This window comes from Beta vulgaris, chromosome 5 (genome assembly GCF_026745355.1).
Source record: "Beta vulgaris subsp. vulgaris cultivar EL10 chromosome 5, EL10.2, whole genome shotgun sequence".
NCBI lineage: Eukaryota > Viridiplantae > Streptophyta > Magnoliopsida > Caryophyllales > Amaranthaceae > Beta > Beta vulgaris.
Window position 1 is genome coordinate 62321750 of NC_079206.1, and position 15753 is coordinate 62337502.

A 15753-nucleotide genomic window follows, 5' to 3' on the forward strand; every position below is an offset into this window, starting at 1 on the left:
CGACTGCCGCGTGAGCCACCTTGGGCTCCTTTTATGTCGATAGTCGAGCCTAGCCTTTTCGTTATTTTTCTTTTATGGTCCAGGTGTCCTCCGGCAAGGTTCATTGGTGTTTTCCCATCCCCGCCGTTGCGTAGGTCCCCCACTTTCGTAGTGTCACTGGTCTTTTCCCCACCCTGTCGTGGCGCCATCGTGTACCCCGTATTGTCGTTGTTGTTTTTCCCCCACCCCCGCCGTCGTGTTGCTGTTGTTTTCCCCCCACCACTTAGTGTCGCAACTGATTTCCCCCACCCCCACAGTCGTGTCGTTGCGTCGATCTCATCCCATTTCCCCGGTGTTTTTAGGTTTCCGTATCCTTTCCCTGTAGTGCCTCGGTTTCCCCTCCCCCATATCCATGGTCTCTTCCTTAAAGTTTGTTAGGTTTCCCCGTCTCCTGTTTTCCCCTGTTATTTGTCGGGATTCCCATTCCCCTTCCCCTCTGGTTGCGTTGGGCTCCCCTTCCCCTTTCCCCTCACCTATTTGTGTCGGACTACCCTTTCCCCTTACCCCCGGATCTATGGGCTTCCCCTTCCTGTCCCCCCTAGTTGTTGGTTTTTCCCCTAGGTAGGGTAAATGTTAGTATGTTAGTTGGGTTCTTAATATGTGTGGCTTGTCTTAACAACGTAGAAATAAGTTGTAGAGTTGCTCGATCTGTTGTACTTGGCCCCTGTCAACAAATTAAGGTATGGGGATTTGACAAAGTCGAATATGTGGTTTTTTTGGAATTTGTGATGAGGGGTACGGTGAATCAAGAGGATTGTGCGCGTGAACAAGGCGATGATAATTTTTTATGGTTAGGACTTTTGTTTTCCGGTTTAACAAACCGGAGGTGTGTTCGAGAGCTGAATTATTTAGCTCTCTTTTTAAGCTTGGCATTGATCTTTCTGGTACTCGCCTCGACAAATTCAAATCTTTAAGCGACACCACAATTGTATCTGGGGCTTTTAGCACGCGAACTCCAATGTATTTCTCCTATCTCAAGGAGAAACATGAATTACTCTTGAAAGAGAGTACCGAGTCACAAAGGAACGTGACTCTTAATCAGATCATGAGTCTACAACCCTCGTCGTTGGTTGTTCGTTGTCCAACACTCACTTTTCCCGTTGCCATCAGCCATCAACATTTTGACTCCACCATTTCAAGCATTGACCAACGATGCCCTCCTTATCGATTTTGCTTATTTTTGTTTTTTAGGAATTGTCAGAGCTCGTACAGCTCCTTTAGGTTTGTTTACTTGGTTTAGATTTGATTGTATTAGCATTAAAATGTGCTTCCTATTTAATTAATGTACGATTTCCCGTTGTAAAAAGAAAAATTATTCGTATCCGTTAAATGTAAAAATTGGAGGGTACACCACGGAAAGTCACGTAAGGATTGAGCAAATTTCCGTTTTTCTCCAAATGGACTCCCATTTATTTCTTTGATGAAACAATGCAACACCCAAGCAATTTGGGTCCAACAATATCTCTCGTCTTTAACGTTTACATTCATTATAATTAGTGGAGCACAGAACAGTTGTTAACAGGATCATAATAAGATTAGTGGTAAGTGTAAAGAAAAACATGATGTTCTTTTACACAAGTGAGAAATCAGAGAACAATTTCTATTTCCATATTGGAGATTGCCAGTCATTTGGTCACCAGGAATAAGGATTTACTACATACAAGGGCAATTAGCCAAAAATGGTGAAAGTTACCGGAGCGACCGCGCAAAACAATCCATGACCATGACCTACCCTAGTTACGTGCATACATTTCAAAACAAAAATCAAACAAAGCAAAATACCATTACGAAAATACTCTGAAAGCACCTCCCAGCTTCAGCTAACCCAAAGATTCATCTCTGCACCATCTGCAGCCATTCGACCTGCTCGAGGTGAGCAGTCAACCACCAAACTTCAATACTCAGCCTAGGTAAAATAGAAAGGGTTGTTTTATGTAGTGTCCTATTTATTGAAAATTTCAATGATACCATCACCTTTTTGAAAAACTTACAGTAGTTCGTTTGTTAATAAAGTTTGAATAGAGAGAGACTATACGAGTACTTATCTCATTTGTTTTAAAGCGGGGAAAAATAGGTTTAAGTTCATATATATCCCCTCTTAATGACAGATTATAAGCTAGTAAAAGCAAATTCAAACCCCAAAAAACTGATTTTAGAACACATCAAACATCTCACGAAAGGAATCTAATAACTGAGAGATGACGGTATCTTACAGGATACGGTAAAGGTTTTGAAAAAAGTGAGGGTATATATGAATTTTCCAAGATAGTGGCACCCCATAGAAAAACCCATAAAAGAATCCATTTGATGAAATAACATATTACCTGCTGCAGAGGGAGGATGACGTTACGGCTAGATCTCTGAATGAGTAGGAATCAGATTGAAATATATCAATCCTGGATGCGAGGTTCAGATATCAATCTTCATTACCACTTTGCCTCCCATGAAAATTCCCCCTGCCGCGCCTTGAATTACTCTGTCCCCTCTCCCGAAATTTTGAAGCCCCAGATTGACTCTCTGTTGGCACCCCAGACTCATTTGATCTACTGCTGCCATTATGTGGTCCCACAGGCTGGTACTCATAGTGTAAATTCTGCCTCTGTCTCTCTCGGTTAGCAGACAAGTAATGCTGCTTATTTTCTTGGGCTCCTGAGCTCCAATCTCCACGAGGTTCATGACCTCTATTAAACCGACCACTGTGATTTGAACTTTTGCGGTTTCCAGAGAAAGGACGCTGCTCATTGTGTCCATCCATTGCTCCAAATGAATCCGATTCAAAGTCACCTATTGACGCTTCTGGTTCTTGACTAGGAAAATGAGGACGCCCTTTAACAGAAGCAACTCTCTTATCACGCTTAGCTTCTTGATATACCATAAAGGGTTTTGCTTCGACTGCACCTTTATTTTCAGGTGCTGGCACTGGATTTTTAGGAGCAGATTGATTGCGTTGTGATGAAGGATGTAAACCAGCATTAGGACCAGTCTCGCTTTTCAAAGCCTTGCTGTCTTCAGCAATTGTATTCTGACTCCCTCGAGACCTGTTTCCTTGCTGATTAACAGCTACATAGCCCGTTTTGGGTTGCCAATGGGACCCAGAGCGATCACCAGCTGCTCGGTTTTCTTTTGAGGACACTGTCTTCTCCATTCGCTTTGCGTCCACATGAGAGCATTGCAGGTCAGTCAAACCAACATTTGAATCTTTGTGATCAAAATTCTGAGAATTCCCACTGCCTTTTTGCCCCTTATATGGATGCCTTTTCCCCCTTCCAGCTGGAATCTGGTCCTTTAGACCAGTGGCTGCAGCCAATGAATTCAAGCTGGAATCATTCGCACACTCCCACCCATCAGATATGCTGGTTTGTGGTCCTTTCTCTGAGAATTCATCGAGTCTAGTTGGTTTGCCCCTCACAAAGGATTCATCAGACTTAACAGTTGAATGAGATCCATTAGATGTTTGAATATTTTTATTAGTGTAGGCAGAATTGTCTTGGGAACTTGTGATAGACGATTCAGCAGAAAAACGTTGACGCCACGATCCCTGAGCCCTCTGATGCCTATTCTTACTATCCACATGTTTGGTATCCGTACTAGCCCCTGCCTTCTCAGTGCCATGAGAAGCTTTCTCTCTTCCACCATTTCCATCAATTTCTGCTGGAACAATGGAAGGAGATAAAGGTTGCTGAATACTTACTTGCTGTGCCAGCTCTTTGGCGACAGGCTTAGGAACATATCTTTCCATCTCAGCCCTTTTTGTTCTGGAACTATTTTGCACTAAATTATCTCCTGCTGCTGAAGAAACTAAAGGTTCAGCAGCCTTCTGGCTGGGTTCATCAGGGGCCTCAAGTTTATTATGCGTTCGAACTGGTGCCCAAACAACAGCATCATTGCTTTGAGTTTTTTCTGATGACCTATTACTTTGAGAACTTTTAGGCTTACGAGGATGTTGAGCCTTCGAGGCATTATTCACTCTAACATGAGTATCTTCACGTAATAATGATGAGTGATTTTCAGAGGATTGAATAGCATCTTTTGGATCTACTGACAACTGCATAGAGATGGAATTAACCTGCAAGCTAGAACCAAACTGCTCCCCACTTTCAGGATTGGCTTGAGCAAGATCAGAACCCTGTAACTGGGATACAGACAAAGAAACACCCGTCGATAACTCCTCTACCTTGTGCCTGTTCTTCCCACTCTTGTTAACTCTTTTTCTTTGAACCGGTATATCAGCAGCAGTAACAGGTGACTCAGCTTGCTCTTTTCTGACCCCTGAATCAACAACATTAGCAGTAACTTCTTGAGCTGAACTTGCAACCTTGAGATCTTTGAGCATATCTGTTCTGCCAGAAGGAATTGCGTCTTGTACAGGATTCTTCTCAAGAGGAACATTTTGCCTTTGTTTGTGGCCTCGCTTCTGCTTAACTTCCCGAACTTGAGGTGCAGTTCTGTGACTAACAGCATCATCAACATTAGTATCAGCTGCTGGCAATGCGTTCCGAGAGGAAAAGGAATCCTCCTGATCATCACTTCTCTTGAGCTCTGCAACCAGATGCCTAGAAGAAACAGCAGAATCCAGAGATTTACTAGCACTTTTAACATTATTCTGAGCGATATTATTGGAAGCAGCTGAACTTGACCCAGTGCTGTGATCAGCATCCACACCAGGTTCAGGCTGATTTCCAGAAAGATCTTGCTTCTTTGAAACATGACCAGGTGGTGCAGAGGTTTCCTTCTGATTTGGATTTTCCATACCCTGATTAGCACCACGTCTATTCAATTCTTCAAGTTTGGCACGTGCCTTTGCCTTCTGTTCTCTTACTCGTTCTTCCTCTTCCTTTTGTAACTGAATTGCACGTTGCTTTGCTATTTCTCTCATTTTAGCACGCTAAAATATACAAATCACCAGCACATTAGAGAGGCTGAGTGCTTTGAAAGGCATTTAAAACAAAGATATTAATGTAAATATTATCAGGCACCTGCATGTCACTAGCATCAATACTTGACACAACAGATTCTCCATCATCTTTCCCCTGAACATTAGTTCGCGACAATTCCGCAGTCTGAGCAGCTGCATTGTGTTCTTCTACTTGATCATTATTAGTAGATCTGGAACTGGCTTCCAGCATGGATTGAGAATCAGATTTCATTCCCCATCCCTCAGCCTCCTGCCCACTAAACCTTCCTTTTGCATGAGGATTGCCTCTACTTTGTGCTCCGCGTACAGGTCTCCTGTAAACTAAAAATCAGACAAGCAAAAACAAGACTATAATTCAGGAATGCATGCAAAACGCAGCAAAACCTGGGGGCGGCTGTCATGCTGGCAGTTGCTGATTCTTGACTTCTATCAGCAGCAGAAACATCATTATAACGGGACACGGGGACAAGGACTCCGGTAGGAAAATGACGTTCCAGAACAACATCAGAATTAGCTTCATTTACGTATCGATGATTCTTGGCATCAACCATTTGTACCCTATCATTTGAATCCTCAATATGGAAACCCTCCTGTTTCTCACCAGTTGCACGTGCCTTGGCATTTAAACCTTCTATCTTTTGTATCAAAGAATGATCTTGAGGAGGAGCTACATCATCCATAGCAGGACTCATCTGAGCTTCATCTATATTGCTCAAACGTTCAGGAAACTTCATATTAGAATGAATATTAGAGGCAAATTTCTTATCAGATGAATGAGAAGAAACTTCTATGCTTGTACTTTTGCCATAATGAATATCCTCATTCTTCTTGTAATCATCTTCCCAGGCATTCTCCTGCAGCGGTGTCCTCGATAGAATCCCCTTCTCACGAACTAATCCACTGTTAGTCACTCTATGTCCCCACTTCTCTTCATCATTCGGATTCCAACCATCACTCGGGTTCCCTAAGACCTTGTAGTGTCCACGAGGATCATGTGGAGGACCAGGCTCTACTTGCTCCGGCCCTCTGCCTTCCCGTGATCTGGGATGGGCATTATTAAGATCAGGAGCATTCTGGTTTGCATGTCTACCATAAACAGGAGGTCCAACTGGCATTCCCATAAATGGCAAATCTCTTTCATTGGGATTACAAAATCCCATTGGAGGTCTGTAATAACCATCGTAAGGAACAGGGCCGGGATAAAACCCAGGCCTCATAGGCATACCGGGATGCAAGTGTGGGACATGAGGCATATGTGGCCTATCCCCATTATTAGGATGATGTCCATGATGGCCAGCACCGGGAGGAAGTGGCTGAGAGCTCCCCAGACCAGGAGCCGGAACCTGAGGGTGATAATAAGGAAATGGCTCCATAGGGAAGCCACCAGGAGGTACAGGGCCACCATAAGGAGGACCAGGAGGCCCCCTATACCAAACACCGCCAGGAGGGTTAACTGGTTGGGCACCACGCCAAGATTCGTAATGAGGAGGAGCCATGTTAGGATTTGGATGCAGGTGAGGTTCTCCATGCCACCTTTCCATGCTAGGTCGAGGCCCATCTTCAACAAATGGAGGACTATCTTTCCTCCAAGAATTACCTTTAACATCTGAGTTTCTGAAAACATCATCTGAGATGAAAGGGAAAAAGTAGAACAGACATTACTTTATCCGAAAGGTAGTTGATAAGACCAAAGCAAGTAACACATAAGATGGGCCAACATAAGAAATAAAATATATGCAAATTAACTAACCACCATGGGCAATCCCTCTACTATCTGCCATGGTTCTCACTCCACCAGAAGAGCCAGGACGTCCGTGAGAAGCATGATCTGTCCCATATGATATAAACCGTAAGTAAATTGCGGATCACCAATTAGAAAATAGTATTCAAAATTACAAGTAAAAACATACTTTAAGGCAGAATTTGTTTAGATAAAAATAGATTAGTTTCTTGAAATTATAACAACTGACAACTAGCTATTAGAGTTAATTTGGCTAGAAATCAACTGAATGATTATTCTTGCACCAACCAAATGATGGATAAGAGAGATGCAGAAAGGAAAGACATAAAGAAAAATAGTTAAAGAAGTTATGGATTAATTAGGGGGGGGGGGGGGGGGGGGGGGGGGGGGGGGGGGGGGGGGGGGGGGGGGGGGGGGGGGGGGGGGGGGGGAAGTGACGACCTCTTGCAACTACCAACAGGATACACCCACCACCCAGTTTAGCACTAGCTACACTTGAATAATTTCTTTGCATTTTGAAAAAAAGGCAGAATTAAACAGAACAAGAAGAGAAACCTAAATTCCCTTCCTAGAAGCAATAGAGGTAAAAAGACAGGCAATAACCCAGGAAGAGTTAGCTAGCTATATCAAATAAGAATTGCGCGTAAAGTTTCTACAAGCAAGCATGAGCACCTAAGGGCTCCATGTTCATTTTAGATTCATCTTTCTCTGAACCAAGCGTTGGAAAATCTCCAGTACTCAAGGAGAACCCGTCCTTTGCAGAGGAAACAACCCCCTGCATATCAAAACACATAAGAAAACAATCAGGTTACCGCACAAAAACCAATAATATCAAGAGCAACTGGAGGCCCAACAAGAAGCAAAAATAATGCAATCATCAAGAAGCGATTAACTTTTTGAGTTAACATAACTATGTTGAAACACACCACAACTATCTGATTTATGCATTCTCTTTTCATAAAAACAGTTCATGTAGGGAAGTTTGTTAAATAAGCATACCATTCGTTCTGCAGCTCCTGTTGCACCCCACACCCCAGATCCTTCTGGTGCAGGTTCAGCAAAACGAGATAAATGCGAGCTACCAGGTCTATTATCAGCACTGCGAGGGCGTGATGATGCTGCTGAAGCATGATTGGATGCCAAAACCCCTGAGGCTGATGACGGCCTTGAATTCGAACCCCAGACATTGACATTAGAATCATGAGCTCTGTCACTCCCAGCAGTTGAAGGTCGAGTGCCACCGCCTGAAGAAGGACGACCTAGCAAGTGACTGGGTGAGGAACTACTACCATCGGTAGTTGGTGACAATGCAGAGGTACCCCATGCATTTGATCCAGCTGATGATGGCCGGCTCCCCCAACTGAGAGTACCCCTGTATTTTTGTAGCAGATAAAGCTCCGTCAGACTTGTTGCTTGAACTTGAAATTAAAGCATGAGAGCAGAGAGATGATAAATCAGAAAATATGAGTAAATACAGCTAAAACTACTTACTTGGGAACAATTTCAACATTGGGGTCCAAACCATGATTCTCCAACCTTGACCATTCAAATATAAACATAAGAAAATTTGAGAAGATCAAGTAGCCAAGTAGGCACTCTAAAGACGAGATCAGGAGACAAGAACCTTTGACTAGGTAAATTTATAGGCTTCGGAACAGCAACTTTTCCCAAGACAGTCATGCCCCCTCTTCTTGTAGAAGCCAATCTGAGTAGCAAGTCATAGTAATAAGCAGTTCTATTAGGTATATGTACTACTTCACATTCTGCAAGTCAAGAAAATGATGCATATGCAAGAGAAACCCTGTTGAAATAACCTTAATCTAACCTTAAAGCCTCTGAGCCACTTCCCGGACTAACATAAACGACATTGTGTACACAGATCTCACCACAAACTAACAGCAGAGCCAACTCCTGACTTAGTCCATATACGACATTCATACCAACTATCTCTGATTGATCAAGATACAAAATAAAACCATGGGATTGGCTGACTTACACTCCTTTTAATTCACATTTACACAAACCTTTCAAACTATCAACCGAACTAATAGTGCACAAAGGGACAGGATATTGCTACCTATGTTACATAGACACGGGTGCGAGTACCCAATACAGGTATGGGTCCGAGTGTCTGGTACGCCATTTCTAAAATCTAGATGAAGCCAAAATCTAGATGTTGACCTATACATATGTCCATGCATAAAGTTCTAATAGATATATGAATAAGAATATAAATAATATACTTCTACATATATATGGATATAGATATATATATAGATGCCTATCATACCTTCTGTCTCCAGTTACCGTACTTGATGCCATAGCTAGGTGCCAATTGCAAGGTCATCCAACCTATCACATAATATAGATAAAAACAAAAGCTCCATGAACAGCTTTACAGAAAGAATAGAATTCATATGTACATGACTACAGTATATATCATCACGCAAGTAAGAAAGCCATCAGAGTCGTCAGAGTACAATGGAATTTTCTACACAAGAATATTAAATAGGCGCTTAAATCATTTGCATGAAACATTAGATATACATATCTAATATAAAGAGTGTAGCAATGCACCTTTAGGATTTACTTTTTTTCACACAAAATAAATAAATAAAACAAAGTCGAAAAAAAACCAAATCTAAACTAATGCAGCTGACATACTTGGCTTCCACTTTACTATAGGGGAAAATTATCTACCTCCTCACTAGTTTGTTCGGTCAAAGCTTCAAAATGAAGGGGGGGGGGGGGGGAAATGAAGTTCGATACTAATTTCTAATAAAAATCAACCTAGGGCACAAGATCTCATCCATGTGGCACAAGGAGCAATGGCAAAGAGAATAACAAAGATGAAGATTGTAGAAAAGAGAGAGAAAAGTATAGCCAAAAATAGAAAAAATGCTATAGATAGCTGTAACTCCGTAAGAACCATGAAAGACAAGCAAAAAGTATAAAAACTCAGCACTCTTAGCAGCGAACAAAAGTTATATTCTGTCATAACTTACAAATCAATACCATTTTAAAAAAATGAAAGACTATATTTAATGGATAGATATAACAATTAAGAATAAGTATTGCCAAAAACCCATAATAAAAGTAACAACATCATTTTAATGAAAAAAATTATATATTTTAGTCAATCGAGATATTCTAATATATATTACATTGGTGTCAAGCAAGCCAGATTTGGGCCCAAGCACAGCAATGCAGCATGACTAGCATTGCCATATGGACACAAGAAAAACTAATCAAAGGAAAGGGAAAGGGTTTAGGGGTTAAAGAAGCAACGTATCCGAGTATTAGAGAAGCAATTGCCATGTATAATCGCAGAAAAGCAAAATCACAAGATCGGGCTATTGCTAATTATTCCTGAATCCTGATATATCAACAATATATTCCTACACACTTCACCATCAACTCAAGTCAATGCTACTGATTTCTAACTTCTAAACTCTCAAAAGATTCAAAATTCCTAAACCCTAAAATTAAATTTACAAGTCAACACAGCAATTTAAAGAGATAAACACAAACGATAAGTAATTTTGCATAACTCAATAATTTGAACACAGGACACTTCCACAAAATTTCCATACCATTTCTATATTAGTCCCAACATATAGCACAAAGAAGCATTTGCATAAAATCTCAAGAGCAATCCCTAAACTATAAGTTAAATTTCGACGATCATCAGACTCTTGGTCCCTCCTTCGCTAATGTATGCATAAAAACACATAATAAATCAATTCCTGATGAACAATTCAAACAAATTTTTACCATTGAAAATCAAACCTCACAAATATGTAAAAAAAACCCTAATTTCCTTACACCAAAAATCATCTGCTAAACTACATACACAGTACACAGTACTTCACATTGGCGTATTATTGAAGATTCAGTGAGTTCAACTGAGCCCCCAGAATTTTTAATTTTTCGAACTTACCAAAAAAAAATGAATTCTTACTAAAATCTGTGTAAGATCAAAATTTATGACCTTAAAACTCAAAATCAAAATTAATATCAAACAAACCTTCAAATATATAGAAGATCGAAGTTTCCGATCTCGTAGAAACAGTTTAATTTGCGCGCAATCTTCTTCTCTCACTCGTATTATCTGTTCCGCAAATTCGATGAAGGAATTTGATGCTGGAAATTCGAAATTGCGTATTCAACTTTTAATTTCGATGAAAAGGCTGAAATAGATGAATCTAGAGAGAGAAAATTGTAAATTGTAATCGAGGGTTAGGGTTAGAGACTTCTTCTTTTGTTTGTGTGTCCTATTTTTTGTTTTGACGGGTTTTTTTCTTTCTTCTTTAGTACTTCTCTCTTTGTTAAGACTAGTTGTTGCTCCGCGCGCCTACGCGCACGGCGCCCCAAAATAGTATAATTGTGATATTTGTAATCCGTTAGCCTTAAATGGTGAAATATCTATTTAGCACGTATTCCAAACAGACACTGAGTACACACGTTGTATTAGTTGCATCAGGCAAACCAATGAAGTACGGTGTGCAAACACAATTTATTTACTCGTTAATTTCATTTGAAAAGAGAATACATAATTAAGTTTATTTGAAGTACAATCCAATAGCTAATGTAACAACTTTGATTTAAAAGTTGGTGTTAACTTGTAGGTTTCTCGCGTGCCTTTGAAGTGGTGTTGAAACGGAGCTATAATTTATTCCTGTAGATAGTGGGCTCCCCACTGCAGCACCCTATTTCTGGAAATTGATGCAGTTGTTGTGATGTGCATCAAGTACCTTGTTGTCATTAGTTCACAAAAAATGTTGGTAAAGGCCTAGCAAGAGGATGCAAATAGTCGAGGAATTAGATCAATGTACATTTAAATCAAGTATGAGTATGTGTGCAAAGTAAGAAAAAGTGTTAAGTGCAAGAGTGCTTCATTAGTCGATAAATTGCTAATATGTTCGGCTGGCATTTTGAAAAGCACTTCATATTGTTCATAGGCAGCAATGATCCAAGAATGTTGTATTTGTAATATTCGAATAAAGTTAAATATAATTAGTATATTGAATGTCAAGCTATATGCTAAGATACTTGATGCTTTTTCTCTATTAAAAAAAGAAGATATTTGATGCTTTCTACTATATTAGATATTATTAGTGATGTATGCGTGCGCGCACGCGTGCGAGTACGTGCGAGTGCATGTGTGATGCATACATTAAACTATCAGAATCCCAAACCTACGTTCCTACCTCTTGATCTTTATCCTTCTTCCTATATGTCTGTTTCTCGATCTTTATCCTTCTTCTGATATGTGTTTTTGCGACTATAGAAGATCTTTGGAGTGTCCTCTCTCTTTGTCCTCCCTCTTTCTTGGTTGTTATGTTTTGTTTTATAGCGTCAAATACAACATTATTCGCCTCTCTTTCCTTTCCTTCCTTCTTCTTGTCCTTTAAGATTTTTTGAATTTTTACAAATTATCTTGTGATATTTGTAGTTTGCTATTATTGAGTAGTAAAATATTTGTTTATCACGTATTTCCAAAAGGTGGTACATACAGAAGGTGTATTAAGTGCATTAGGCAAATCAATTAATAACGATTTGCAAAAAACGGTTTTTTCCTCATAACTTTCATTTGCAAAAGAAATACATAATAAGTTTATTTATTTCAAGTGAAATTCTAATAGTTAAGTTAACAACTTTGATTCAAAACTTGTTGGTAACTTGGAGCTTTTGCGCGTGCCATTGGAGTGTTTTTAAAGCGAATCTACAATCTATTCTCGCAAGATATAGAGTATACTCCATTGCAGCACTCTGTTTATGAAAGTTAATGCTAACAGTGGGTAGTTGCACATAGAAACAAGGATGTGAACATGATGTTTTAACTGCGTGCCTACGTGCGCGCCACTCCGAAATAGCGTACTTATTCGAATTACGTTTGTTTCAATTAACAAGATGATTGTAAAGTAATTATTCCAAATGGTACTTGTTGTTTTGAGTGCATGGGGCAAAGCACAAAAGTAAGGTGTACATCCACAATTAATTGGTGGTTGTTTGAAGTGCAATTTAAAAATTAAATGTAACAATTATAGAGAGTTCTCTAAACTGACACTTATTGCTTCGTTGTATTATTTCACATGTTTCTAAAGTGCTTTTGAATGGACCGTCAACCTACTCTCACAAAATTGATATAAGCTTCCATTGCATGATCCTATTTCTGACATCAAGGAGAAAAAAAAAGTATCACTCATAAGTTAAGTGTAACAACCCTGAATTTCCAATACTTCTAAAATCAACTTAATATAAATAAACTCGAAAATCCAAAGGTGCTACGCCGCGATAATTATTAATAATAACCGCAAGGCTAATGGTTCTAACTAAAACAATAAACAATAAGTTTTAACTAATTATTACAGACCAACTAAATAGAATGTAAATTAATTATTACAAACCAGAACATAAATCTTATAAATGAATAACAGCGGAAGTCTTTTTAAAAGTCCTATTAAATCAAAAGGATCCAACGCACTCTTTAACCCAACTGGAGTTAACTATCTTCAAGTCCCTGCACATTAAACACTGTAATATCAGCCAAAGGCTGAGCAAGATTTAATACTGAAATAAAACAAAACTATTCAATGTGCAGGTAAGATATATAGGAATATCTTACAAATTCATTTAAAAGGTGTACAAATTATATATATAAAATTAACTTTCTAATAAGCATCTTTCTTTCTTTCTGAACTACTCTGTAAAACTTTCAAATATAATTTCGTAATCTGTGAGTAGGAAGTATATAAAAATCCAATGAGCTAGCTAGGCTCACTAGACAAGGTAAACACCAAAGTCCCTAGTATGCATACCCCTAACTTGATAACGTACCAAGAAGGAAGACTAATGGCAAGTGTATTGATCAACATACACCCAACTACTAAAATATATTGTTGAGACACTGTTAACTCAACATACTCCCAAACTCGGAGAATACCGCTTACCGGCAACCCCACAATAAAACTCTATAAACCCTCGTAAGGGTGAGTAACTTCCTCCTTTCAAAATCTCAACTTGGTAACATTGAGGAACTTCCTCCTTTTAATATAAATCTCATGAATAATCTCATAAACTCTTTCAATATAAATATCGAAAACCATTTAAATCTCAACGTATAAATTTCATAAAACAATCTCATCCTAAAAATAAATTTCCAAACATTATAAAACAGTTTCTCAACTCATGTGTACAAGCACAGTAAGAAATCTTACCTTATCAGCAATAACAGTCAAAGATACTTAACCACAACTCAAAAAGATTCCTCTATAAACCCGTGATCTACAAACACACATATAATAACAAAGTATAAGTCACTTGCGTTATACCTAACATTGACTCGACTCTATATAGTTCAAGGCAGAATTTACGATATTGTTATATAAACACTATAAGTAAAGTTAAAAACCAAAGCAACACGAAATATACACTCTTAGCACAACAATACAATCTGCATCATGATCACTAGTAATTGAAAATTAAAAGCTTTGCTTATTACACACAGAAATCAAGTTGTATGTGACTTCTTCCCAAGTAATAGCCACCAACAATAATAATAATACTAAAATAGCTTAGGCTACAACAACACACTAATACATGTGCACCACTAACATACTACTGCAACTAACCAAAAGCTCCCTTACATTCATGTTCTTCATATTACATTGACAATTACACTACATACGTTCACGATCAGGAACCAAGCAATGATGAAAACAGAGCAACAACATAATGATTTTGCCCAAACTTGCAGTACCACATAGCATCAAGAAGCACTCGAATATAGCTATAAGAGTAAACTAACAATTATAAATCAAGATTCTGAGCAAAATTAAACAAAACATCTTTTATTAATCGAACAACTATAACATATGACTAATAATTCAGATTAAATTTTGAAGGCGATAAACTTTGAAATCTAAACTCGAAAACATTTTCATCAACTCGAATAACCATTATACAATAGCCAATTAAACAAATTTCACATGACATAACTTTCCCCCAATTCGATTTGTTATGAACCATAATTTGTAAAACCCCAAATTCTGAAAATCAATCACCAAATACGAAATAAAACTTAAGATTATAACTTACTTGATTAAGGGAAGATAAAATTACACAATAAGAGACCCGAAAATCGCACTTTCGATCCGAAGTTCGTCCCAAAATCGTCCAAAGTAAAACCCAAATTTTCCCTCTTTGAAATACTCTCAATATCTAAGTATTATAAAAGATAGATGAAGAAAGGTTGAATTGTGAAGAAAGTTGAACAAAATTCGTGAATTTAGGGTATTGAATCAACAAAAAAAGAAATAGAAATAGAAAGAAGTTTTTTTTTTTGTTCTTTTTTTTTTGGAGAAGATGATGAATAGTGCTTGGGAGAAGTTTTTGTTGGTTTTGCTGGGAAATACTCCCGTAAAACCTTTAATCCTTTTTTTTTTTTTTTTTTTTTTTCCTACTCTATCTTTATAATAAAGTTAGCTAGGTTTTGACCTAGGAAATTTAGGAATCAGTTTTTTTTTTTAACCACTTCAAGAGTAGAGTCAAAACTAGTAAAAAAATATTTTTAATAAAAGAAATCTAAAATTATTTTCATCAAATAAATTCATACAAATAATTATTAAACGGGAATAAAAATACGGGGTGTTACAATCTACCCCTCTTAAAATAAGTTTCGTCCCGAAACTTAAAGTATTACCCAAAGAACAAGCCAATACTCCTTTACATTAAGATAACACATTGACTCTATACTTTAGTCAACTATATACTTTAGTCAACTACCATCACTTAAAGTATAAAACCTCAACTAGCATTTCACATATTAATAGATAAACTCACATGACCAAACTCACACTTACTAATATAGAAACCATCAATAATAATATGCACGAATTAGTATGAATTCTACCCCCCTTAAAATAGAGTTACGTCCTCGTAACTAAAATTTTACCTGAGTGAAGAGATGGGGATACTTAAGACGCATAGCATCCTCAGCTTCCCAAGTAGACTCCTCCGAGTTGTGGTTTGACCACAGCACCTTCACGATCTTTGT

The 15753-nt window shown here is 38.4% G+C and overlaps 1 protein-coding gene across 2 annotated transcripts; it reads right to left on the reverse strand.

Annotated features, from left to right (window-relative positions):
• Nucleotides 1-1625: 1625 nt before the first annotated feature.
• LOC104894306 (protein MODIFIER OF SNC1 1) lies at nucleotides 1626-11010 on the reverse strand. Of its 2 annotated transcripts, none has more exons than XM_019249722.2 (11): nucleotides 10723-11010; nucleotides 8986-9047; nucleotides 8320-8400; nucleotides 8187-8231; nucleotides 7695-8067; nucleotides 7368-7470; nucleotides 6705-6782; nucleotides 5339-6581; nucleotides 5016-5268; nucleotides 2364-4924; nucleotides 1626-1902 (listed from the first exon to the last, which is right to left on the reverse strand). In XM_019249722.2, exons 2-10 carry the CDS (start codon nucleotides 9015-9017, stop codon nucleotides 2456-2458), a joined length of 4677 nt encoding a protein of 1558 aa, XP_019105267.2. In that variant the 5' UTR covers nucleotides 9018-9047; nucleotides 10723-11010; the 3' UTR covers nucleotides 1626-1902; nucleotides 2364-2455. The 2 variants fall into 2 exon arrangements, with proteins under 2 accessions (XP_019105267.2, XP_010678811.2); XM_010680509.3 differs by having other exon boundaries at nucleotides 1626-1945.
• Between the last annotated feature and the right edge of the window lie 4743 nt (nucleotides 11011-15753).